This window comes from Cuculus canorus, chromosome 8 (assembly GCF_017976375.1).
Source record: "Cuculus canorus isolate bCucCan1 chromosome 8, bCucCan1.pri, whole genome shotgun sequence".
Taxonomy (NCBI): Eukaryota; Metazoa; Chordata; class Aves; order Cuculiformes; family Cuculidae; genus Cuculus; species Cuculus canorus.
Window position 1 is genome coordinate 28,787,354 of NC_071408.1, and position 23,898 is coordinate 28,811,251.

A 23,898-nucleotide genomic window follows, 5' to 3' on the forward strand; every position below is an offset into this window, starting at 1 on the left:
CTCGGCTCAGTGGGCGGGGATTTCCCCGCCGGACGGCTCATTGGGCGTGGCTTCACCAGTGGGCGGGGTTCAAACCAATGGACGGGGTTCACAAGTGGGCGGGGCTTTTTCCGCCGGACGGATCGATGGGCGGGACTTCAACAGGCGGTAGGACTCCAGTAGTGGGCGTGGCTTCCTAAGTGGGCGGGACTTGAACAGCGGATGGGACTTAATTGTGGGCGGGGTTTCCCCCCAGTGGGCGGGGTTTATCGCTCGGGCTCCGCCCCCCGGAGGGTCGAGAAAGGAGAGCTGGAGGCCGGGTCTCTGCGGGGTTCCTTTATGTCGGGCTCGGCCCCGAGGGCGGCCCGCGCGGGTCCCAGCCGCTGAGGAGCAGATAGGACTGGTTGGCGATGTCGGTGCCCGGCAGCCGGCTGGCAGCGAGCTCCGGCGGCGAGCGCGGCTCCCCCCGCGGGCCGGGCAGCACCTCGAGCAGGCAGGGCAGCACGGGCTCCTCCGGGGGCTGCTTGTAGAACGCCTAGTGGGGCGGGACACAGAGTGGGCGCCGTGGGAGCTCTCCCTTTCCAGCAGCTCCCCCCTTCCAGCAGCTCCCCACTTCCAGCAGCACCCCTCTTCCAGCAGCACCCCTCTTCCAGCAGCACCCCTCTTCCAGCAGCATCCCCCTTCCAGCAGCTCTTCCCTTCCAGCATTTTCCCTCCTTCCAGCAGCACCCCCCTTCCAGCAGCTCCCCCTTCCAGCATTTTGCCCCCTTCCAGCAGCTCCTCTCCTAGTAATTCCCCCTGCCTTGAGCTGCCCCTGGAAAGCTGACTCCCCAGAGATCTGCCCTCCAGATCTACCCTGGGAGCTGGTCCCTTGGGAGCTGCCCCCCCTGGAGCTGCCCCGTCCCCTCACCTGGCCATGCTTGCTGCTCTCATGGAAGAAGCTGCCCAGCGCACGGTGGAGGTCAGGGACAGGTGGCCACAGCTTCTGCTTCACATTGCTGGATGCGAGGAAGGGGGTGTCAAAGGCAAAACCCAATCCTGGGGTACCCTGATGCCCCCCCTGGGCAGGGAGCCCAGGCTGGGACCCCCTCTCGCCTGCCCCCTTACCTGTAGAGCGAGGGGAAGGTGCAGCGCAGCCCCAGGAGCACCCCAGTAAAGACCAGCGGCACCACTGTGACACTCGGGATGATCCAGTCTGCATCAGAGGAGGAACGCTGACACTGGTGTCCTCCCAGACCTGCCACCACTGAGCCCTTGGCAGCCTTACCACCCAGCGCTCCCCATCCCATTTCCAGCACTCTTGATCTTTAGATTTTGATTAGACATTAGGAAAATTCTTCACCATGATGGTGGTGAGGCCCTGGCCCAGGTTCCCCAGGGAAGCTGTGGCTGTCCCATCCCTGGAGGTGTTCAAGGCCAGGTTGGATGGGGCTTTGAGCAGCCTGATCCAGCGGGAGGTGTCCCTGCCCATGGCAGGGGGGTGGAATTCGATGACCTTTAAGGTCCCTTCCAACCCAAACCATTCTACGATTCTGCCCTTGGCTCTGCAGCTCTGCTGGACGCAGCCTCCGCTCCCAACCTGCCCCTTACCCGCATCGGCCATGGCGTCAACTACAACAGGTTTGGACCAGGCGCTCCAGCTGCCCTGGTACGATGGCCCGCTGGGCTGGGCCCGCACCTGGGCATGGTAGCGGGCACCTGGCCGTAAGTCCAGCACTTCTTTCCTGGCTGCCCTTGGGATCTGCAGAACCTGTGGGGTAGAGCCAAGCTGGAGGTGAAGGCTGCGCTGGGATGGTCAAAGAGCAGCGCTGGGATGTGCGTCCATCCTGCCATGTGCTGGCAGCAGAGGTGGGCAGGGCTGCTCATGAGAGCCCTGGCTATGCTGTACCTTCCAGTCCTGGCTGTTCTCCACAGCATAGCGAACTTGGTAGTGCAGCTGCTCTGCCAGTGCCTCCAGGGGTGGCAGCCACTGCAGGCTCAGCTGGCCCTGGGACACTGAAGCCTGGATCAGCTGTGGGGCATCTGTGAGCACTGTTGGAGACAGGGATGCATTGCTGGCATGGGATGCTGCATCCCCCTCCAGCCAGGCATGGGCAAGAGCAGGGGCTGCGGTGGTGTTGGGACTCACCGGCCTCGTGGAGCCAGAAGGGCTCCTTGAAGTAGCTGAGCGTGGATTGTTCATGGGGCTGTGTGACATTCACCAGGATGGAGATGGCACTGCCAGCTCTGGGTTGGAAGGTGCAGGCATGGGTGCCCTGGATGCCCACACTTGCCTCCTCACACCGCTGCCACGTCTCTTCCCTGTGTGAGGAGCAGGGACCCAGTCAGCCCCACCATGGCATTGCTGCACCCCTTGCCTGATGCCAGCCCTGCTCTGAGGCCACCCTGTCCCCACGGCCAGCACTTGCCCAGGAAAGACAGCACTGCCCGTGGTCAGAGGGACAGTGTGGTTAGGAGTGGTGGTAGGGAGGTGTGAGGTCCATGGTGGCAGGGCACAGGACCAGCTGGCACAGTGATGTGGGATGCTGAGCAGGGCTGGAGGTCCCTGGGGTGTGCCACCCCTCTGCTTGTGCACCATGTCCCTGCTGTGCCCCCTTACCTCGTGCCAGCCCCACTTGGAGGTGGTCGATAGAAGAGCTGGTGGGAGCTGTGGGGCTCTGCAGGGTCCCTGCTCCACTCGCAGCGCACGTGCCGCAGGTCAGGGGTGCTGCAGCGCAGCCCGATGTCTCCTGGGCAGATGAGAACCAGGGCAGGGAGGGGGCTGCGTCCCGCTGGTCCCCCAAAACCTGTGTGCTGCACCTCACCTACCCCAGGACCCCCACCCCTCGCAGCCCCAGGGGTGGGTGCCTCCCTGGCAGTGGGGATGGCTGCTCACCAGAGGAACGGGGTGTCTCCGCGGACACTGCGTGTGACCAGGGCCCCCAGACGCCATCCATGGAGGTGCCATCAGGCTTGCTGCGCACCTGGATGTGGTACCTCACCCCTGGCTGCAGGTCATGAAGGACCACCCAAGTGTTGGCCTGGACCAGCCCCTGCAGAAGAAGAGCCAGGCTGGGGAGTGGCTGTGGCCCCCAAGTGTCCCTTGCTCGTCCCTGGCCCATTTATGTACCTGCCCCACTCCCGGGGAGGCTGCGGCTGCCCCGGCCGTGGGTGCCTGGGTGCTGATGCCCGGCTGCCTGGAGGAGTCCCCAGGGTGCTGCCCGCTGGGGTCCAGCGTGGTGCTGCAGGGCATCTCTGGGGAGCTGGCAGGGCAGCGCTGCACCTCGTAGAGGAAGAAGTTCAGGTAGTCAACGAGCGGAGGCTGCCACGACACGTAGAGCTGCCCCGCAGCCCCAGCCCAGCGGGCTGTGATGTTTGTTGGGGGAGCAATGAGACCTGTGGGGAACATGCTGAGCGTTTGCCCTCCTGTGGCAACCTCCACTTGGGCACCCCCTGGGGGGCACCCAGCATGCAGGGCACGGGGTGCTGCAGCCCCCTCAGTGGGCAGAAGGGCAAGAGACCCAGATTTTGGGACTGTCCCGGTATGATGCGGAGGGACTCACCCACTGCATCCACGCTGAGCTCCCGCCAGTACTTGGTCTGGTTGGTGGTGGCATCCAGAACGCGGAGGTGGAGCTGGATAAAGAGTCGTACATCCTGGACGGGGAAGATGCAGACATGCCGCTTCCCAATGGCCCTATGGTGCCACGTGGAGACCACACAGGCCTTGGGCACGTCTCTGAGGAACAGAAAGTGGGATCCTGCAGCACCCCATGCTTACTGCCCGAGACCAGGCTGCAGGAGAGGGGACCTGGGACACAGCACCGAGAACTCGGTGTCGTCAGCTCCTTCTCTATGTCCCAATCTGCTGCTGCAGGACACCATCCCCATGGGGCTGAGGGACAGCCAAGGTCCCAGCCCTGCCAGAGGGTGTGCAGTGGCTGCTGAGTATCTCCCGTGGGCTTTCCACCATCTTTCCTTGCAGCTGGGAGCCACTAGGATGGCACAGAGTGCTGTGGCACCTTGACCTTGCTGCTCTCTGTAGGGATGAGTGGGAGGTTGGACTGTGTCCCCACCACCTCCTACCTGCTGTACCAGTAGTAGAAGTGGCACATCCTGCTTGTTGCCTCCTCCTCATCATCATCCCAGAAGCAGGTGAGGTCCTCAAAGGTGCGGGAGAAACAGAGGATGTCCTCAGGCACCCCTGCCAGCAGCGCAGCATCTGGGAGGAGTGTGGGCATGAAGGAGCCCCTGGGCACACACCCATCCCCATCCCACCTGTGTCCCCCTGTCCCATGCCTGCTGGCCAGCTTGCCTTCCAAGTCAGTCCCTGCAGGCATCTGGGGCAGCATGGGCATGGATATGGGTATGGCTGCAGCACAGGTGTCCTTTGCCAGCTTGGCACAGCAGGGAGGGATGTGGCATGCATGCTGGCTACTGGCTCGCACGGGGGTTCTGGCTGGTGGCAAGGCTCCCCACCAGCCAACCCCACTGCTCCCCCCTCCCCGGTCCTTTGGGACAAACAAACATCCCAAAATAGTCCTGCGGTCAGAGAGGGGCTCGGGGCCTGGCTGATCCTTGGGCGATCAGGGGGAATCACCTCTGCCCTGTTCACGCCGGAAAGTGAGCGGAAGTGAGATAAGGAGCAGCGTCTTCCCAGGGAGAGGGAAAGAGCCTCAAAGCATCGGGGCTGGCGTGGGGGCCTGTGGCCCTGAGCAGGGGGGATGCTCAAACCCCAGCACCCCAGCCTGGGGGGCTCTGGATTTCTCTGCGAGCCACCCTTCCCGTCATTACAGGGATGAGTGGGAGCATCACGCCCTGCAGGATCTCCATCTCCAGTATGAGTGGCTTTGCTGACAATACGGGTGCCTGTTCTCATTTGTCAGGGAAAAGGCGACAGCCCCAAGATGCAGATGTTGAAGCACAGGATGTTGCTGTCCACCGCATTGCTCCAGAACTCCTTTCTCCTCCACAGCCTCCACCTTGGGACCTGCTCCAGCCTTCCTTCTCTCCCTCCTGGGATGTGCTCTCTTCTCCAGGGGCTTCCCACAACAAGCTCCTGGGCAGTGCCTGGCCCTGTTCCATGGGCTGAATGCATCTGCTGCCTGCTCTGCACCCCCTGTGTTGCTGGCTGAGCCCACAGTGGGTGAAGAATAAGGGACAATGCCCAAATATCCTTGCCAACTCCTCGGTGTGCCCCCACTCTCCCTGTCCCTTCCCTTGCGCTGACTCCCCTGCCTTGTTTCTCCTTTCCCAGCCCTGTGTTGCCTTCCTCCTTTCGTAGCCCACGTCTCCTCCCTGCAGACCGCAGCCCCCCAACCTGCTCTTCCCTTTTTGTGCCCTGTGGGAATATAATGGAAGATTGTCGAGGAGGAATTGTAAAACACGCTGAAGTGACCTTGCAGCTGGGATGTAGAAAAATACGTAAATCACGCTAGTCATTGCTTAGTCTAGTGTGCTTCACAAGGACAACCTTTGTGTTTAGGTAATGTAGGCCTGTGATAAACTCAGGGCAATCTTAGAAAACAACAGGCTTGAGGTTTCTGCCCTGCTGTAAGAAAGGTCAAAGCACAGTGGAAGACACTCTGCCTTTCCCTGATAGGCACAGGAAAAGGAACAGGTTTGGGATTCACACATTCCAGTAAGGGAAAGTTGCCCAGGGAAGTAGATGCCCCATCCTTGGAGGTGTTCAAGGCCAGGTTGGATAGGGCTTTGAGCAGCCTGGTCCAGTGCGAGGTGTCCCTGCCCGTGGCAGGAGGGTTGGAACTAGATGATCTTTGAGGTCCCTTCCACCTCAAACCATTCTATGATTCCATGATTCTATGATTCTATGCCTGAGCTCCGTGGTGCCTGTGCTCTGGTCTGCGTTTCCCCTGACTGGGTGCTGTTTTGAAGTTCCCCTGGTTCACAAGGTAACAGAGATAAATTTACTCTTTGCATTTTATCCGTGGCTTTGTGGTTGTTCCTGCATCCTGCCTGTGTTTGGCTCACTCTCTCCCCATTGCCCCCACACCCCAGGCCTCATGCCTGGTCCATGACCCCCACAGCTCCCAGTGTGAGGGTATTGGGTGCCCTGGTCCCCAGTGGCACAGGGACCCATGGCATCAGTGGGGAGCCACACTGGTCCTGTGGCTACCAGAGCACCTTTGCTGGGCGCAGGTTGTTTCCTAGGAAGAGCAGCCGCAAGCTCTGCAGCCCACATCAGTCATGCGTGGTGGGCTCAGGGCACAGCAATGCAGTGTTGCAGGTGGGAGGAGGACCAGCCCAACCCCAGCATCCCTCCCATTGCCCCTACAGGAGGGACTCAAAACATGCTACCAAGGCTGCCATGGCCAGAGAACTGAGGTGGGCTGGAGAGGTCAGCAAGAGGTTGACAGGGTTTTGGTCAGTTATTGCTTTTTATGCTGTTATAGAAAGCGTTAAAACAGCTAAGGAGGGGCTCGAAGAAAGCGTGGAGAGGCCTGAAATGGGAGAAAGCTGGGAAGCAGTTCTGCTGGGCGCAGCAAGACAGGCTGGGACCAGCTGCCAGCTGAGCTGAAGATGCTTGGTGGAGCAGTAAGGTCATGGCAAGTCCGGAGTAGGAGCATCGGGGTTAGCCCAGCAGTGCTGTGGTGTTACTGTGGTGCAGAGCCAGCCTGTCAGACATCAGCTTGAATTTTGCTCAGGCCATCATCATCATAACTCAAAGAGCTTTGTGTGAGTGAGGAGCCCCTCTGCTACCTCTGTGGGGCTGGGAACTGCAGGGTGCCATCCAGAGGGCTATTTGGGGATAGCCAGGTCCTGCCCACAGAAAGCAAGGACATGCCTTTGCTCCAGGCACCCCAAGATGTTCCATGGGTGAGAAGGGAGCTCCATTGCCCACCCTGAACACCCCTGACATATCCTCCTGGGATCCCCCTCCCCAACCCTGCAGGTTCTGGCTGCCGTAGAGTGCTTGCTGCCCACGCCTGGCATGCCAGTCCCTCTCTGGCCCACCCTTTGGAGGAGAACATGGCCCCAGGGACCTACCTTGGGGTGTCACTGGCTCAGGAGTTGACAACGGGCTGTGGAAGCTGAGCAGGACAGCAGGGAGCAGCGAGAGCAGCCAGCCCTGGTGCAGACAGGCTGCCATCCTGCAACCCGTGTACCGGGGCTGTGTGTGCTGTGCTTGGCCCTTCCCAGCGCCCTGGGAGCTGCTGTGGCTCTGCCGGGTGACACCTTTATCTGGGAAGTGGTGGCTGTGCAGCTCAGGAAGCCTGGCTGGAGGCTCCCCCCACCCCATCGCCTGCACTTCCCCGTGCCCAAAACCACCGTGCCGCGGTCTCCCCACCGCCAGCCGCAGTGCCAAGAGAGGCTGCTCCTATCAGATAGGAGGCACGTCCTGCTCTTGTGGCCACCGACACACTGGGAGGCTGGAGTAGGAAGAAAAACAACCCCTGAGATGGGAGGGAGGCCCCCATATGGGGTAAAACAGAGCAGGACAGGCTCTTGGGGGCTGCAGGCACGTTGGAGAATAGGATAAGAGGTGGCTGCTCTGGCTCCATCCCACCGTGTGCTGTCTGGGTCTGCTCCGTGTGTCCCAGCAGCGCTGTTCCCATGGCTGTACCAGGAGAGCTGAGGGCATAGGGAGCATTGGCAGGGCCCACACAGCTACCAGTGGTGCCAATGCAGGAGCAGAACCACCATGGTGGGGTCCCACAGGCATGCTCAACCTCATGCTAATCCACCACTGTCCCCCTGCATGGGCGACTGTAGCAATGTCCCATCCTGCCAGGGCACAGCACCGTGGCACAGCCCGGGGAGCACCAGCACAGAGAGCCACAGGGACACGCGTCCCCACCATGCCGAGGGTGGCTTGGCTTCTCCTTGCATTACAGCCGAGAACAGCACTACAGCACTGCAGGGAGACAAGAACAGCAAACACCAATTTGTCACAGTCAAATTTTGGTGTTTGTTTCCACTTCCTTCTCCATCCATTTACTGAGCTTTGCTGTAAGTGAGGCAGAAAGCAGAAAGCCCTCAGTGTGCACAGGGCTAATGGCACTGCCCCAAATGCTGTTCCCCACCAGTGGTGGAGGAGGGACAGAGTCAGTGGCACAGATCTGGCTGCTTGTGAGAGTCAGTCCCCATCACCGTTTCACTGGGGACCTAGTGATGGGGCAGAGAGGCTGCTTGCTAACAGCTGTGGTGGACACTAAGGAGCACTAGAGGCCAGAATGAGAAATCAAAATGTTATTGACAGGGTTGAAACACCTTCTGGGGAAAAAGGACTCTTGTCCAGAAGGGCAAATGCAAATACCCCCTCTTTCAGCTGGGATACTGGGCTACGAAGGAGCAGCCCTTGCTTCCTGTGGACTGCAGAAGACAGCTAGACCATCTATGGATGGTCCACCTAGGGCTTAGCAAGCTCAAGCCAACAGAGACGAAGCCCACCCGCTGTTGATGTTACAAATGGCAGCAGCGCAGGATGAGAGACTGCGGCCTGGGGCAGAAGCTGCCCATGTGAGGGTCAACGCAGAGCCCAGGCGATCCTTGAGGAACCGGCATGTGAGGGAGAATCGCCCCAGCAGCATATGTTCAAGCAGGCTGGTGGAACGTGACGGTCCCTTTGCAAGATGTGGCTCAGCACAGTGCTAGGCAGGTGCCAGCTGGCCAGGGTGGGAATGGTGTGGAGCTGCACAGCCCTGCAGGGACCATCTGGAGGAACGGGGTCACTCCTGTGAAGAGCGGCCAATGGAGAGGAAGCTGCAGGAACAGTTTTGAAGCATGCAAGAGGCAGCGGCACAAAGGAAGGACACAGTCTGTTCTCCCGTGGGGACAGGACAAGGTCTTAAATTGCAGGAGGAGAGATCCCAGATGGATACTAAGAAAACCCATCCCCACAGCATGATGAGACCTGGGGCTTCTCTGTGGGTGCTGGGGCATCCCTGGGGATCATCAGAGGACCCCAATGGGGACAGGATCCCAAGGAGTGCCCAACAGTGCAGCAGACCACTGGGGCCCTGCATTCTGTTCGCCAGTGTCATCAGAGGGGCAGACCTGGGCCCCCATCTCCACTCCTCTGGACCTGGCTGCCTGTTGCACGATGTTTATTGTCCATAAGGTAGAGCTGGCCCCTCCGAAGAGTTACTGCAGAGCTGGAGGCTGTGCTCAGCCAACGCTGTCCCTTGGTTGCTTCCAGTGGCTGGGGTGGCCCTGTCCCAAGGCTGCAGCAATGCTCACAGTGCCGCTGGCAGTTCTGCAAGCCTAAAGCCGCAGGGCAGGCAGCTGCTGGGTCGCTGCTTCCCCTCTTGCTCCAAGGCTTGGGCATTTGTGTCCGTGGGTTCAGGTGGCCCTACCTTGGCTCCTGAGAGCCCCTCTCCTGCCCACTCTGCTGCAAATGCCCATCTGCTGCTGGTCCTTGGGGGCCGTCCCAGCCTACCCCCTGGCAGCGTGGGGCTGTGTCGGTGGCTGCAGCACGCCTGCATGGCTGGCACATGCTGGGTAACAGCCAGAGAGAGGATGGCACAGTCCTGCTGCCGGGAAGGCGCTCTCAGGAAGGGGCACTGGCATTTATCCGCTTGGCCGTGGATGGGGACAGGCAGTCCCTTGTCCGCCCAGCAGTGTCCCAGCAGGCTGGAGCCAGCATTGCCTCTCTGCGTGGTGCCAGCGCAGCCTCATGCCTCCTCGGCGGTGGCATCAATCCCTGCGTAGGTGAAGTTCTCAAACAGGGCCATGTTCACGTAGGCCTGCGGGAAAACCTCAGTCAGGAGCCGATTGTGACTGTGTCCACATCTACCTTCTCACTAGCACGCTCGCAGGTGCTGTGCCTCGGAGGGAGGTGATGGGGATCCCCACACCCAAAAAATCTGATGCTGGGGTTACCGCCATGACTGGTGGGGTCACACAGATTCTGCTGCTGGATGTCTCTGCCCTGAGCCCAAGGGATGCTCCAGCATTCAGACAAGCCCGAGCAGGATGGGCATCCCTCCTGCTGATATGCCACCACTCACCTTCCTGGCCTCCAGCATGCGGATGAGCTGCATGGAGATCTGGGCGAAGGGCGGGCGCTCGTAGGGGCGGTCACGCCAGCACTGCCGCATCAGCTCGTACCTGGGGGCAGAGAGACAGCGGCACAGCGTAAGTGGGGTAAAGGGGACAGAAAAGCTGTTTGCAAGAGATGGGGGAAGCAGGTGGGAAACCAAAGCTCAGCAAGCGTGCTTGGGGTATGGGAGCTTAGCTTATACGTCAGCCCTACTGAAGAGGAGAATAAAGCAGGAGTTACTGCAAGCTGGTGGGGCACTGGGGTCAGGGGAATGTGGGTGCCACGGTCAGCCAGGGCTCTCTGCCCACTTACACTTCATCATCACAGTTCCGTGGCTTCTCCATGCGGTAGCCCTGGGGCAGCTTCTCGTAGAGCTCAGCACACGTCATCCCGCAGTACGGTGTCCCCCCTGCAACCAGAGACACAGATGGCTGCAGCCGGGACAGTCCCTGGGGTGTCCCCTCTGACAGAGGGTTGTCCCCTCTGATCAGACCTGCAGGGACTCGAGTGGAGGCAGGGGACACAGAAGAGCCTTACCCAAACTGACGATCTCCCAGAGCAGTACACCAAATGACCACCTGAAAGGGCAAGAACCAAGCTAGTGATGGAGCCTTCAGCCATGCCTCAGTGATGAGCATGGGGCAAAGCCCAGGGTGGAGGAGGCATCCAGGACTTGAGCTGAGCTGGCAGATCCCCAAGGAGATGCAGCAGCATCACCTCCAGCCCTTGCAGCACCCAGAGCAAAAGCATTGCTGCACTGACCACCCCGAAGAGGACCAGAGGCAGCCACATCTGTGCCCCAGGTCTGGTGCCCCTGCCTGCAGGACTTACACATCGCTCTTGGTGGTGTACACGCTATAGTTCAGGGACTCGATGGCCATCCAGCGAACCGGCAAGCGGCCCTGGGGAAAGAGAGAGCTACTGTCAAGGAAAGGGGGATGTCCTGTGGACAGAAGGCAGCTGTGACCCAGCCAGTCCCAACATGGTGGGTCACTCCTGTTGATGGCGGGGGTCCTGCCCACTGGCATCGGTGCAGGCCCCATGGAGATGCTTCACTCCTGCCTCACCATTGTCTTCTTCACATAGACCTCCTCGCCTCTGGAGAGGCCAAAGTCAGCAATTTTTGAGGCCAGATTTTCTCCCACTAGAATATTCCTGGCTGCCAGGTCCCTGTGAATGAACTGAAAGAGAAGCCAACAGTGAGCACTAGCCACATGCTCCCTCCTGCTGGCCAGGGGTCTTGTGTCTTGGAATGGAGTCCCCAGAACCCAGGGAAAGAATGTTTTGTTGGGAACGTACCTGCTTCTCACTCAGGTACTGCATCCCCTTTGCTACATCTGAAGCAAACTGGAGGAGCTGCTGGGAGGTGAGGGTGGAGGCAGTGCCGTGCTCCTTGGCAAAGGCTGGGTCTGTCTCCAAGACTCGGCTTTTGCGGAGGAAGTCAAGGAGGTTTCCATAAGGAGCATACTCAATGGCGATGTACAGGTAGCCTGGTGGGCAGGAGGAGGTTGAGCTCGTGGGGCTTTCCTCAGCAAAGAGGAACACACAGCTGGGCAGGGGCCGTGGGGCTGGGGATAGGGGAGAGAGGAATGGCCCTCACCCTTGTTCTCACAAGCACCCAGCAAGTTGATGATGTTGGGGTGATGGCCCAGTTTGCACAGCACCTCCAGCTCCCCGGCAAAGTCCCGATGGTCGTTCTCTGAAGCAAATTCTGGAAGCAAAGAAGGGATGGACACCTCAGTCTTACAACAAGGGCCCTTCTTCCGCTCCCCCATTGATGGATCCTCTCCATTTTCAGCCCCAGCATACAGCTGTATCCCCCAGCCCACTCTGCCTGACTCCTCCCATGCTCACCTTTCAGCATCTTTATGGCTGCATTCATTTTCAGGCCATCCTTTTTGATCATGGCTCTGATGACCTGCCCGAAGTTCCCCTCCCCTATCATGTCCTCAAACTTGATGTCTTCCCACTCCAGGATGGGGTAGCTGAGCGGCTCAGGCTGTGGTTTGGGCCGTCGGGTCAGGGTCAGGGTTCCCGAATTGAACTGCAGGATGGTCTCTTCCCCCTGGCAGATGGAAGTGGATGAGGTTAGAGGCACCGGGCACCTCTCTGCCCGCGCAGCAGTCCCGGCAGGGCAGGCGTCGTGGGCAAGGGTGGGCTCCGCACCCTCTCCGCGTGGAAGTGAGGTCTGGCTGTGTCCGGACTGGAGGCTATGGAGCGTGACCTGGATCGGGCTGGGACGTGGGGAGCTGGGGACACGGTCCTGGAGGGGCAGGCGGCACTCACCGAGCCAGACTGGTACGTAAAAGTGCGGCGCCGGTGGAAAAAATTCTTCTTGATGAGGAAAAGTGCCAGAAGGGCAAAGAGGATGGTGAAGCAGGTGACGGACACGGAGCCAATGATGGCCAAGAGCAGCTGCTGGTCTATTCCTGCCTGCTCGGTGCTCTGGCTGCCCAGGCTGGGTGGCACGCTTAGCGCTCCTGCCGAAAGGAGGGATGGAGGGTTGTGGTCCACGGCCACGTCCTGCCCAGGCTGCATGGGTGGCCAAGCACCAAGACAGAAGCTCTCTCCCAACTCTGGGACCCCATGAAAACACCACAACCATATCCTCAGCTACTGCTGCCATGGTGGCACAAGGGTGAGGGTCACTGCCTGGTCTCTGACACCAAACCTGCTGGTTTGTGGACCTCCAACCATCCTTGGGTCCAGCTACCAGCTCCTCCCATGCCGGCTCTGCCCTGCTCCTCTAGCCCCTCACACCCTGGCCAATGCAGAGCCACTCTGTGGATACTGTGCTGTCCCTATGTCATCTCTGCCCCATCAGAACAGGGAGGAGCGTGATTTCTGAGGAGACCCACAAGTGTTTTGGCCTTGAGCTGCTGCTTCAGAGCCACTCTCTGAGATTACTACAAGCACCCTGGTCATTCTTTGCTGACCCAGATGCTGCACCCATGGTCCAGCAGAGTCGTGAGCCCTCTGCCTGCTGGAACACCCCTCTCACCGTCCCCCAGGGTCTTGGCTTTCACGGGCTGGCTCCATTCCCCTGGGACATGGGAGTTGGCTCGGACACGAAACTGGTAGGTGGTGCTGGCATTGAGGCCCCTGACGATCTTGGTGGTCTCAGTGCCACTGTCGGTGTCGATCCACTGGGGCTCGCTGGTACCCCCCACCTGCTGCAGCTCCACAATGTACTTGGTGATGCCCCCGTTGGGGTACTCAGGGACCTGCCAGGAGAGCCTGACAGCGGTGCTGGACACGGACTCTGCTGAGAGCAACCGTGGTGAGGAGGGCCCTGGAACAAAGAGAGGAGAAGGTCAGTCCCAGGACAGAGCTCCTGGCACTGCAGCAGCCGAACGCTTCTGCGAGGATCAGATCCCATGGATGGCAATTGCAGCCAAAGCTGTGTCAGGTTTGATGGACCACCAGGAAACCCCAGCCCCTGCTTGGAGGAGGGACAGGAGGAGCTGAAGCTGCTTTCCAGGTACAACAGTAGGGCAGGACTGCACCCCAAATGCTCCCAGCCCCAGAGACTGCCAGGCTAGATGTCTGTGTGCTCACTTGCCCTTGGATTGTTTTCTTTCTTCAATCCTCCCTCACACATGAAGTTTCCACTGCCTCCTCTCCATCTTCACAGCGTGCCCATATCACTAACCTCCAAACTCCAAATCACACATAGCTCTTGCAAGCAACAAGGGAGGAAAACCTTACCTCCTCCAAGGCTGATGCCCACCAGCCCTCCTGACACACACCGAACTTCACTGAAGGCCTCCTGCACTCCTTCCCTCTTAGCTGCCAGAAATGTTGTTCAGGCTGATGCTCCACCTCCCCACAGTCTCCCACCCTTATGAAGAGCTGCAGGCATCCATGCGTTTGCCCAAGTGAAGGATTGCAGGTCTCCCCAAGCCCTAGTGGCCATCCAGCAAAATTACCAGGAGGATGGGGGTCAAAGTGAACCAAAGGGAAAGAATGTTTTTCATGAGAAGTATAATTATATCAAGAAACTTGTTGCTACGGGGTGTCATAAGGCTGCAAGTACAGACAGGTCCATCAGGGCTTGGGTAAGGGTGCATAGGACAGGTCTGTGAACATCACTTGTGGTGTCCTGAATGTCACATTCAGCTTAGGATGTTTCTCAGCTGCTTGGTGCTGGAGGCTGAGGGGTCTAGCAGGGAAAGGAGGACCCATTTTTCTCCAGGCAGCTCTTCATGCCCTATCAGAGATGGGATACAGGAACAGCTGGACCTGGGGATGCTCACTGTCATGACTATAACTGATTTATTATTGTAATTCCCTGCAATAATTGCCTGTGTTCTACTGGACCCACCTTTGCTATTGATCATGACCTTGTAGAGGTCAGAAGGGGGTCCCAGGCTGGTGCAGTGGTACACCAGCACCTCCAGCCCGTATTCCTTATTGAACTCCAGGTCTCCGATGCGGGCAGACAGCACGGAGATGGATGTGATGTTTTTCTCAGAGACCAGATGCCTTGCGGAGTCAAAGAGGTGGACGATGAACCCATGTGCTGGCTCGTGGTTACTTGGCAATTTCCAGGTAACGTGTAGTGTGTTTTTCTCCTCTATGGACCAACCTTCTATCACAGGCTTGACTGTGGGCTCTGTGAACAAAAAGGCAGCGCAACCTCACAGGGCATCAGCCCAGGGTCTTTGCAGACCCTGCACCATGCAGGGTTAGGTGTAGGATCAGCGTTAGGGTCAGGTGAGGGAGATGGAGGCTCACCAAGGCACTCGGTCACCATGACAGCCTCGGGCCCTTTGCTGCCCTCCCCACCATCCCCTGGCCGGCTCAGCTGCACCTTCACAATGTAGGCGGTCACTGGCCTGAGGTTCATGAGGGTGATGTTCTCGCTGTTGTCGACTGTTGGCCAAGAAACCATGTCAAAGCCATGCTCATGACCCACAATCTGTCCTGCCACTGGCTTCTTCCTCAGCATCACCAGAGGGGTCCCAGGATGGAGACCTCTGTCTGCCTCAGACCCCTACTGGCTTGGGCAGCCGTGTCCTCCTGCCCAGGTCTTACCTGTACCCTCCACTCCTCAGCAGACACATACCCACAATGGATGACCACGCTGAGTTGTCGTCCTTGGGCTTGTAGAGTAGCTTGATGGAGGTGATGGGTCCGTCACCAGAGAAGCAGTCCACGGGTGACACCACGAGCTGGCGGCTCTGCTTGGCCAGCAGCCGGGGCGGGGTCAGGGGCGCTGGTGGCACTTGGCAGGGAAGGAGGGAATGACACCAGTGGGACTCGGAGCAGAGCATGGTTACATCTGCCAACTCTTGACTCCTTCCAGCTTTGTCAGGGAAGTCTTTTATCACCACCCAAACCTGTCTGCTAGCACTGTTGCACACCATGGGTGACACCCAGTGCGGTGGAGGGAGTTTGGCATTGCCACACTGTGCCATCAGCCTCCTTCATCGTCCCCAGCTTATCTCACTCATGCTCTCACCCATTCCTCACCTCGGATATTGACCTTGACTTTCCGGCTGTCCTGGCCCCCGGGTGTGGAGACGCGGCACTCCCAGAGCCCTGTGTCTGCTTTCGTCAGGTGCTGTACCTGAAACTCGCAGGTGATCTGTCCCGGCTCGATGATGGCTTTGATGAGCTGTGAGCACAAAGGGTGCCATCAGCCCCCCAGCTCAGCCCCCCAGCTCCCCACACAGGCCTGAAGCTTCCCAGCAGACCAGTGGGGAGATGGATGCTTTTGACCGAGCTGGCAACATGGGATGTTGGTGGGGGCAAGGGCATGGGGGTGGTACCTTGAGCACGGTGCCATCAGCCTTGCGCAGCTCCACGCTGTCGCTGGCGGGAAGTGGGTTGCCAGTGGCCACGCAGCTGACAATGGGTTCTGAGCCCAGGTTGAACTCTAGCTCTGAGGCCAGTTGGATGATCTGGGGGTACCGGTCTGGCACACAGGAATTGGCATTAGGGCTGGCCCCCAGGCACAAGAGAGGATGGTGCCTTTGCCCTGTCCTGGCTACAGCCAGGCCCTGGTGCCAGGGGGCCGTGCCAGGTGCTCCAGACCAGCCCTGGTCCCCACCCTATGTGCCAGGCTCAACAATGCTCCTGGCACAGCTAATCCCACCAGGGAGCTAAAGGAGATGATCCCCTTGCAGTGCCCTCTTTTCCATAGACTTGAGGGCTACTTCTTCAGGAGAAGGGGCGCTGCTGACCCAGCTGGTGACACCAGTGTCTGATGCACCCCCCAGTTACTGGTGAGGAAGGAGCCAGAGCCCACCCAAAGGTGGAGGATAGAAACCCGCTGCAGCCCTGTGCCGACCTCACCTGACTTCTCACAGTGCTGCCCGTGCCAGCCCGCCGGGCAGACACAGCCACTGAAGCGGTTACAGCTGCCTCCGTTTCGGCAGGCGCATGCCAGGGCGCAGTCGGGGCCATAGAATCCGGGGGGACAGGCTGCGGGAAGAGGAGAGTGCACTGCTGCCCCTGGCCACGGTGTAGGACCACAGGGACAGAGGCCATGGGCAGCCGGTGCAGGCAGGGAGAGGCTGGGAGAGGTTTGCACAGGTTCTGCTCCTGCTGGGGAGCAGAGCTGGGCCCCGGAGGAAGCCCAGGCTGGATGGGTGAGCTGATGGACACCCATACCCCCATACCTTGGTTGCAGCGGGAGCCACTCCAGCCTGAGGCGCAGGAGCAGCCGTAGGGGTCTGGCAGGCAGAAGCTCAATCCCTTGCAGCCCTGGGCTCTCTGGCATGTCTCCTGGCAGTTGCGGCCAAACTGGCCTTCCCGGCAGGCTGGAAAAACAAACATGGTCTGCCTTGTGTATTGCGTGGTGACGGCTAGGGTGCCTGAGCCCCGTGTCACCACCCTGAGCAGGCAAGGGAGCTGTGTCCTGCTGAGAAGGTGGATAGCCCAGCTCTGCTCCAGAAACAGGAGGCACTGCTGGTGGGGAGGTACTGGCAATGCACGTGGGATTTTCAGCCGTGGTATCCGGGTCTGCAGGTGCAGCGGGGGCACCATGCATGCCCTGGGCACCTACCTCGCTCGCAGCGGGTGCCCATGAACCCGGGGGGGCAGATGCATTCACCAACGTGGTCATGGCAGACACCACCATTCAGACAGTTGGGACAGTCCTTCTCACAGGATGGTCCCCATTTCTTCGCGGGACAGGCTGTGGGGAGAGCGGAGGGGGCACAGGGTGGCTCCGGGATGAAGGCAGTGTACCTGTCCCCATGTCTCGGGGAGGCAGAGCCCCACTCACCTCTCACAATCAGGCGGTAAAAGGCACTCCACAGAGGGCTGTCCCCCATGAACGTGGCACTGTAGACACCGTTTTCGCTCACGCTGACGTTGGGGAGCGTCAGGGTGACAAGATTGCCCCGCACCTCGCCCCGGTCTGTGGTCTGGTAGTAGGTGCCTGCAAGGGGACAGAGGGTGACCTGGAGCTCTCCATGCCCTCACAGCCCGTGCCGGGCACCAGCTGGGAGCAGCCCCAGCCCTGTGCCTGCTCTAGGGGCCACTTGCCATTTCTTTTCCACATAACGTCTGTCTCCTTTCTCTTGAGGACCCTGGCAGAGAAGGTGGCTGGCTCAGCGATGTTCACAGACTGTGTGGCCTTCACTGGGAAAAGGTGGGCTGTGGAGGAGGAGGAAGAGAAACAGGCTGAGCAGTGGTCTTAGCCCCAGGGCACTCACACCTAAGGGCAGTGCTGGCACCCCCAGACCATGGCCCTGGCACAGTCAGCACCCACCACACATTTCTGCTGGGACATCATGACCCCTCTCCCTGTCCATCCCGTGTGGGAGCCAGGACCCCTCAAGCCTCTACAGGGATCGATGCTCCCTTCTCGGCCCCTCCATCCCCTGCAGGCAGACCCTGAAGAGTGCGATGGGTCACCCTGCCCTCTGGCCAGCCCCAGCCTGGTGAGGGATGGTGGTGGTGGCATCCTGGGGAGGTGACAGCTGGGACAAACCCTCACGGTGCCCCCTACTTGCTGCCAGCTTGGGAGGTGTGGAGCGGCCACAGGCAGCGATGCAGGGCAGGCGAGGGGTGGCGAGGGGAAACAAGCGTGCAGAGGTCTCCACGCCAGCCCAACAGACCAGTACCTCTGTCATGACTGTTTTCCTGATGTCCCAGGTGCAGCAGCAATGAACACTCAGTGTCTTAATGTGAGTCAGCCAGAGCCCAGCTTGGAACACAGAAGGGCTATAAATATGCTAAAGCCTGGGAAACCAAGCCCTGGGTGTGCCAGGACAGACACAAAAGAGGGCACAAACAGGCGCTGGCTCTTGGCTCCTGCCAGCTTGTGCACGCTCAAAGCAGCCACGCCGAGGAGCTGGAGCCAAGAAACATCCAGCCCCATGTCCTGCCCCGGTGAGACCAGGGGCCGGGAGGAAGCGGCGCACACGCCGTGGACACCTGGAGAAGGGCACTACAGGTCACGCATCCTGGTAATTCCCTGGAATCACCTCCCCACCTACCATTTAGTTGGGCTCTTTCTTCCATGGACTTTGCAGTCCCTTGTAAGGGGCACACAGATGTGGCTCTGTCTCACTCACTGGAATGAGAACCCGACACGTTCCCTGGGGATCCCCAAACACAGTGCTTTGCATTCACCTATGCTGAATTTTATCTGTGACTGCATCACGGCTCAGCAGTGCCTGTAGCCCTCGCAGTGCTCAGCCACCCCCTGTCTCTCTGGGCAGTTTGGGGACAGCAGTCATAACATCCACTTTTTCAGCTGTTTATAACTACAACTGGTGGCACAGGTCCCTGCAGAGACCTCATTCCACACCGATGGGGACTTCCTCGCGTGACAAGAGTCACAAGTTAATTCCTATTCTTCCTCCCTTTCTTTTAGTCAGTGATTTATCCATGCAAAGGCCTCCCCTGCATTCCTTGGATGCAGACTTGCTCTCAAAGAGCCTTTGGAAGGGAATTTTCCCAGTTTTTTCCATGAAGCTGAGCAGACAGTGTCAAGTGGCTCATCCACAGCATCCTCACCACTGCCATCCTACTGCAAACTCACATTGCCACTTTCTCAGGGACCACATAACCACAAATTCTGCTCTTTACTACAAATTCTTCTAGTTTGCCTAGTTCCAATTTGGGTTTATAAGCCTGTGACTCCCTAACCAGAGAGCTTTTAGGAAAGGTTGCTGTCCCACAAGCATCGTTGCTGCCTGTCCTCTGCTCACGCTGCACAGGCAGGGCTCAGCCCTGCTCACAGCAAGCCCAACCTGGCAACGCCGCTCTGCTCTGTTTGGCTCTTGATTGTCCATGTCCTGCTACCAGTGCTGGCATTGCAGACAGATTACCTCAGTAACTTTCCCAAAGTTCTCTATTGCGCACAAGGAAGCAAAACTAAAATATTTTTGGTTTTCTGCAAATGTCTTTCTGCTCTGGATACTGTAAAAAGTTGTTTATTGCCAGATTTAAACCCTTCTGATGTTGCTCCTCAGGATCTCTGCTTTGCGTTGTTTTTACAGTAATCCTTCCCAAGTTTATCATCCTTCCTATGATGTTCTTCATGCATGACCTTTTGGGAGATGCCAGCTTTCCTCTAACAGCATCCCCACCCACTGCTTCATCACCCTGGCCTGCTCTGGTGCACTCTTGGACTTAACAAGAGAGGCGATACGTGCCAAGCCTCCCTGGTGGGTTCTGCACACAGCCCTCCTTCCCCCTGCAAAGATGTCATTTTATTGCTTACTTTTTCCTTTATTTTTTAACCTCTTTTCTAAGCTAAACAGAGCAACAGCAGCTTGTTTTGCACTTAGAGAAATGCCATGCTTTCGACACTTGAAACTCCTGCAGGGGCTTGGACCCAGACACTGACCAGCTCCTCCACAGCACTGCTGCCGAGGGGGGTGGTGGAGGTCCCAGCCCTGGAAACATTCAAGGTCAGGTTGGATGGGGCTCTGAGCAACTTGACGGAGTTAAAGCTATCCCTGCTTCTACAGGGAGGCTCACTGGGTGATCTGTAAATGTCCCTTCCAATCCAAAGCATTCTATGATTCTGTGATTCAATTATTCTAATTCTATGTTGACCCAGGAACAGGGGACCGGCTGGAACCCCCACCAAGATGGGACACCCTCTTCTGCTGAAGGAGGCCCAGAGCTGTCACCATCTTCTGTGACACATATACAGGGACATCAGGGGGTGCAAAGCACCTTCTGTGCTCCTCACCTGCCCTGCCACCAGCCATACCACCCCCCATCCCTACTTTGTCTTGATGCCTCTGCCTCTCTCCTTCAGTGCTGCTCTGCTTGCCCAGACCAGTTGGCTCCATTTCCAACAGAACCGCTGACATTTTTCAGTCAAGCGTCTCGCCAAGGGCACTGGCTTGCCCCTGCTCCTTAGGTGATGCTCCAACCCCACTGGCAGCCTCTATTCCCCGGCTTGGAGGCACTAGAGCTGCTTGCTAAAGCTGTATTTTATCACAAGCAGGGAAATTTTTATTCCCCTCGCTCTCATTCTCAGCAAAAGGTCAACTGTTTTAGCACAAATTTGATGAAAACATCTAGAAAGCATCGCGTAGCAAATGTGTATGACAGAAAACGTCAGTCCTGATAGTTTTGCAAGGGGGAAAGCAGAAGTCGAAGGGGAGGGTGCTGCCCTGAGTGATATCCTTGCCGCTGGGCAGTGCAGGGAGGCCCTTTTGGTTTATGTGGCCCAAAAATGTGGGAGTGGGAGACAAGACCGCAGTGCTGCAATGGACTCCGGAAGTGTCTCTTGACAAGACCCCACGGCTGAAGTGGCAGGGAGGCTCTTGGAGATGCACCCCGGCACAACCTCTTCCCTGGATCCTGTGGCAGTGCTGTGAGACTGGCACAGTTCTGACGGCCTCCCTCTGCCCTGGTTAATGATTTCCAGACCCTCACCACCTCCTCCAAGGGCACTTGACTTCCTTTTGGACCTTGCCCCGCTCCCGGGCACCGTTCCCAGCCCACTGGTTGCCCGCACTGCCACCTGTTCCCACGTGCCTCCACGGGGTTCAACCATGTTCCTCAAGATGAACATCCCTCCCCTCTCCATGCTGCTGGTGCCAGTGGACCCTTTGCTGAGACTGCAAAGTGCAGGGCATAGAGCTCCCACATGGACCTGGATGGCAGACAAAGGGCTGCCCACCACCCCACCAGCTGCTCACCATTGTGGCTGTTGTGCACGTAGACCACCTGGCCCTGCTCGGTGGGGGTGCGCCCCAGGCAGTAGAGGATCCCCACCAGGTCAGCCATGGAGAAACCTCTGGCCTGGACATAGTTGCTGCGGTTGCGGTAGTTTTGGAAGCCTGTCTTGGGGTGCGTCATCACGATCTTGTTCTCCCTCTCGATCTGCAGGTAGCTCACATCCCGTTCCCCCATGATGCAGGAGAGGTAGAAGTCGGAGTGGGACAGGCTCTGCACGTTGGCGATCAGAGTGATGTCCAGGACGGCCCCTGGAGTAGGGGAGCACAAGAGGGCGTCATGGACACAGGTGTCCCAGCCCTGCCTCAGGGCCAAACCCTCCTCATCCAGATGTCACCCCATCTCTAGGACATTTTCCAGGATGTCCACCCCATGCCAGGAGCTCTGTCAGGGCACAGCCAGGTTGAGTGCAGACCCATGGGGATGGCACGGCAGACATTTCCACTCTCCTTTTGGAGATCCCCATGGGCTCAGACCCCCATCATGAGCCGAACATGCAGCAGGATGGGGGTCCCAGGGGCCCTCTCCTTCCACAAGCTGCCCACACTCCGGTCCCGTGCTGGGGAGGGGCACTGCGGGCCTCTGAGGTCTCCAAATGGCCGATCACAAAGGGATGTTTCCTCCCTCCGAACTCTCTTCTGATGGCACCACTGAGCTCCCACAGCTGCCCCATCCCATCAAGCCTCCCTGGGGCAGAGGGAAAGGGGAGATTTACCTGCCAGCCATGGGAGGAGAAGCAGAAGATAAACCTGGAATCCCATGTCCTTGGAGCGTGTCCCGAATCTGGCAGAGGTCAGAAAATCCCAGGCATGTCCAAGCCACGAGGATCCAAGCCGGAGTCCGTGGCTGCCTAGAGGCTCCGTGTGAGCGATGGCTCAGGACTCCTGCTCCCTGCCCGTGACCCCCATCTCGCCTCCGCCCTGCTGCTCAGTGTCTGGGGCAGCCAGGGTCACCTCCTCTGGCACATAGCCTGGGCACAGCCAGGAAGATGTCCCCGTCTCCACTTGCTTGGTGGCCGCCCCGCTGTTCAGGATTGGGGCTTGGTGGCAAAGAAGCCAAGAAGGTGCCTTGTCTGGTGGCAGCTCTCCCAGGGGGCAGAAGGCCACCCCTTGAGGGCTAAAGCTGTGTGCTGAGGGCTCCCTCAGCCATGCCGAGAGGTGTCCTGACCCCGCTCCTCACTCGCCGTGCGGAGGGTCTCACACCTCAGCCTGTGCAGGCAGCAGCATCCCCATCCCTTGGATGGAGCCCTGAGGCCGATGGCTGTGGGAAGGGCTCTCTGGAGCAGGGAAAGGAAAGGGGCCAAGGGGCCGTGGCTGGCGGCGGAGCCAAATCCTGTTTCCCATGCAGCGTTTCCTGCTCTCCACCCATTGTTTGGAGACGGCCCTGACTCCAGGAGCTGGCGGGAGCTGCCCCGTGCAGGCTGTCCCCTGGCGAGTGGTGTGCAGCGATGCTGTACACACCTCGTGGCACCTCGGCCTCCCGCCACCATGACCTGGCGCTCCGATGTCCCACCGTGTTGTGCCGGGGCCTGGCTCACACCCGCAGAAGCCCATCACGGGGTTCAAAGGGGCTGAGCAGAAGCACAGGCAGGGTGATGAAATGCCAGCCTGCATGGCAGCGTGGACACTGCCAGAGGAGAAAACCTTCCATGTCACAGTAAACAAGACTGGGAAGAAGCACAAAGCAGCAGAACACCTGACTTTCCTGAAGTGCTTTGCCAAGACAGTGCTGGCGTGGGTATCGGCACGGGCACAGCACGGCCCCGCTGTCCCTGTCCTGTCCTGGGGGGTCCCGCAAGCACCTCTCTGGCCAGGCTGTCCCAGTCACAGAATCATAGAATCATAGAATCATAGAATCATAGAATAGTTGGAGTTGGAAGAGACCTTAAAGATCATCCAGTTCCCACCCCCCTGCCATGGGCAGGGACACCTCCCACTGGATCAGGCTGATCAAAGCCCATCCAACTTGGCCTTGAACACCTCCAGGGATGGGGCAGCCACAGCTTCCCCGGGCAACCTGGGCCACTGCCTCACCACTCTCATGGTGAAGAAATTCTTCCTAACGTTTAGTCTCCAGTGGGCACTGGGCTCTTTGCCTGGCAAACAAATTCCCCAGGAATCCCCTATCAGCTTAACCCACCAAACCCCGCGCTGCTTCAGGAATCGCGCTGTTCCCACGTGAAAGCTGAGACGGTTGGGGAGAGAGCCTCATGTTTTGGTGTGTCCAGAGCCCGTGTTGTATCCGGCCAAAAATCTAAAGCACACATGGAGAGGAAGTGGAAATCCATTCATCGCTTCCGACTATTTACAGAGCGCTCTGGGGCAGTGCGGTGCCCTTGGTGTGCTGAGGGAGGGATGGCAGCAGGCAGGGGGTCCCCCAGCACAGCCATCCCACCTCGCCACGACAGAAGGGATGGAAAGGATACAGAAAAGATGGGAGATTGTTTTGCCATGGGTCATGTGCAGATGAGAGGCCCTGGTTTAGGAAGACCCTTGGGGCACTTGAGGCACAACTGCAATGTTAATGCTGAGTGCATGGTGGGCCATGGAGGATCTGGGCAACCATGCCCTCCTGCCATCGATGACCTCCTGAGGCCCTGCAAATTCCCATTTGCTTGGAAACTCGGTGCCAAGTGGGGTCAGAGACTCATCAACATGTTCATAGACTCATAGACTCATAGACTCATAGACTCATAGAATAGGTTGGGTTAGAAGGGTGGATCCAATTCAACCCCCCTGCCATGGCAGGGACACTTCCCACTGGATCAGGCTGCTCAGG

The 23,898-nt window shown here is 58.8% G+C and overlaps 2 protein-coding genes across 3 annotated transcripts; both read right to left on the bottom strand.

Annotated features, from left to right (window-relative positions):
* Nucleotides 1-278: 278 nt before the first annotated feature.
* Nucleotides 279-7,241, bottom strand: MPL (MPL proto-oncogene, thrombopoietin receptor). Its single transcript, XM_054073710.1, has 12 exons — nucleotides 6,966-7,241; nucleotides 4,044-4,179; nucleotides 3,521-3,696; nucleotides 3,088-3,353; nucleotides 2,854-3,010; nucleotides 2,578-2,707; nucleotides 2,107-2,279; nucleotides 1,867-2,009; nucleotides 1,569-1,728; nucleotides 1,086-1,173; nucleotides 889-976; nucleotides 279-514 (listed from the first exon to the last, which is right to left on the bottom strand). The coding sequence occupies exons 1-12, from the start codon at nucleotides 7,216-7,218 to the stop codon at nucleotides 317-319; spliced, it is 1,968 nt and encodes a 655-aa protein (XP_053929685.1). The 5' UTR covers nucleotides 7,219-7,241; the 3' UTR covers nucleotides 279-316.
* Nucleotides 7,242-7,984: 743 nt separating this feature from the next.
* On the bottom strand, nucleotides 7,985-22,422 carry TIE1 (tyrosine kinase with immunoglobulin like and EGF like domains 1). Of its 2 annotated transcripts, none has more exons than XM_054073435.1 (23): nucleotides 21,836-21,983; nucleotides 21,084-21,371; nucleotides 17,458-17,568; nucleotides 17,195-17,350; nucleotides 16,973-17,104; nucleotides 16,587-16,727; nucleotides 16,261-16,389; nucleotides 15,735-15,880; nucleotides 15,436-15,580; nucleotides 15,029-15,187; nucleotides 14,698-14,835; nucleotides 14,285-14,575; nucleotides 12,962-13,252; nucleotides 12,127-12,440; nucleotides 11,815-12,025; nucleotides 11,561-11,671; nucleotides 11,260-11,450; nucleotides 11,028-11,141; nucleotides 10,792-10,862; nucleotides 10,498-10,538; nucleotides 10,273-10,369; nucleotides 9,929-10,028; nucleotides 7,985-9,664 (listed from the first exon to the last, which is right to left on the bottom strand). In XM_054073435.1, the coding sequence occupies exons 1-23, from the start codon at nucleotides 21,879-21,881 to the stop codon at nucleotides 9,593-9,595; spliced, it is 3,495 nt and encodes a 1,164-aa protein (XP_053929410.1). In that variant the 5' UTR covers nucleotides 21,882-21,983; the 3' UTR covers nucleotides 7,985-9,592. The 2 variants fall into 2 exon arrangements, with proteins under 2 accessions (XP_053929410.1, XP_009557204.1); XM_009558909.2 differs by having other exon boundaries at nucleotides 7,999-9,664; nucleotides 12,247-12,440; nucleotides 21,836-22,422.
* Nucleotides 22,423-23,898: the final 1,476 nt, after the last annotated feature.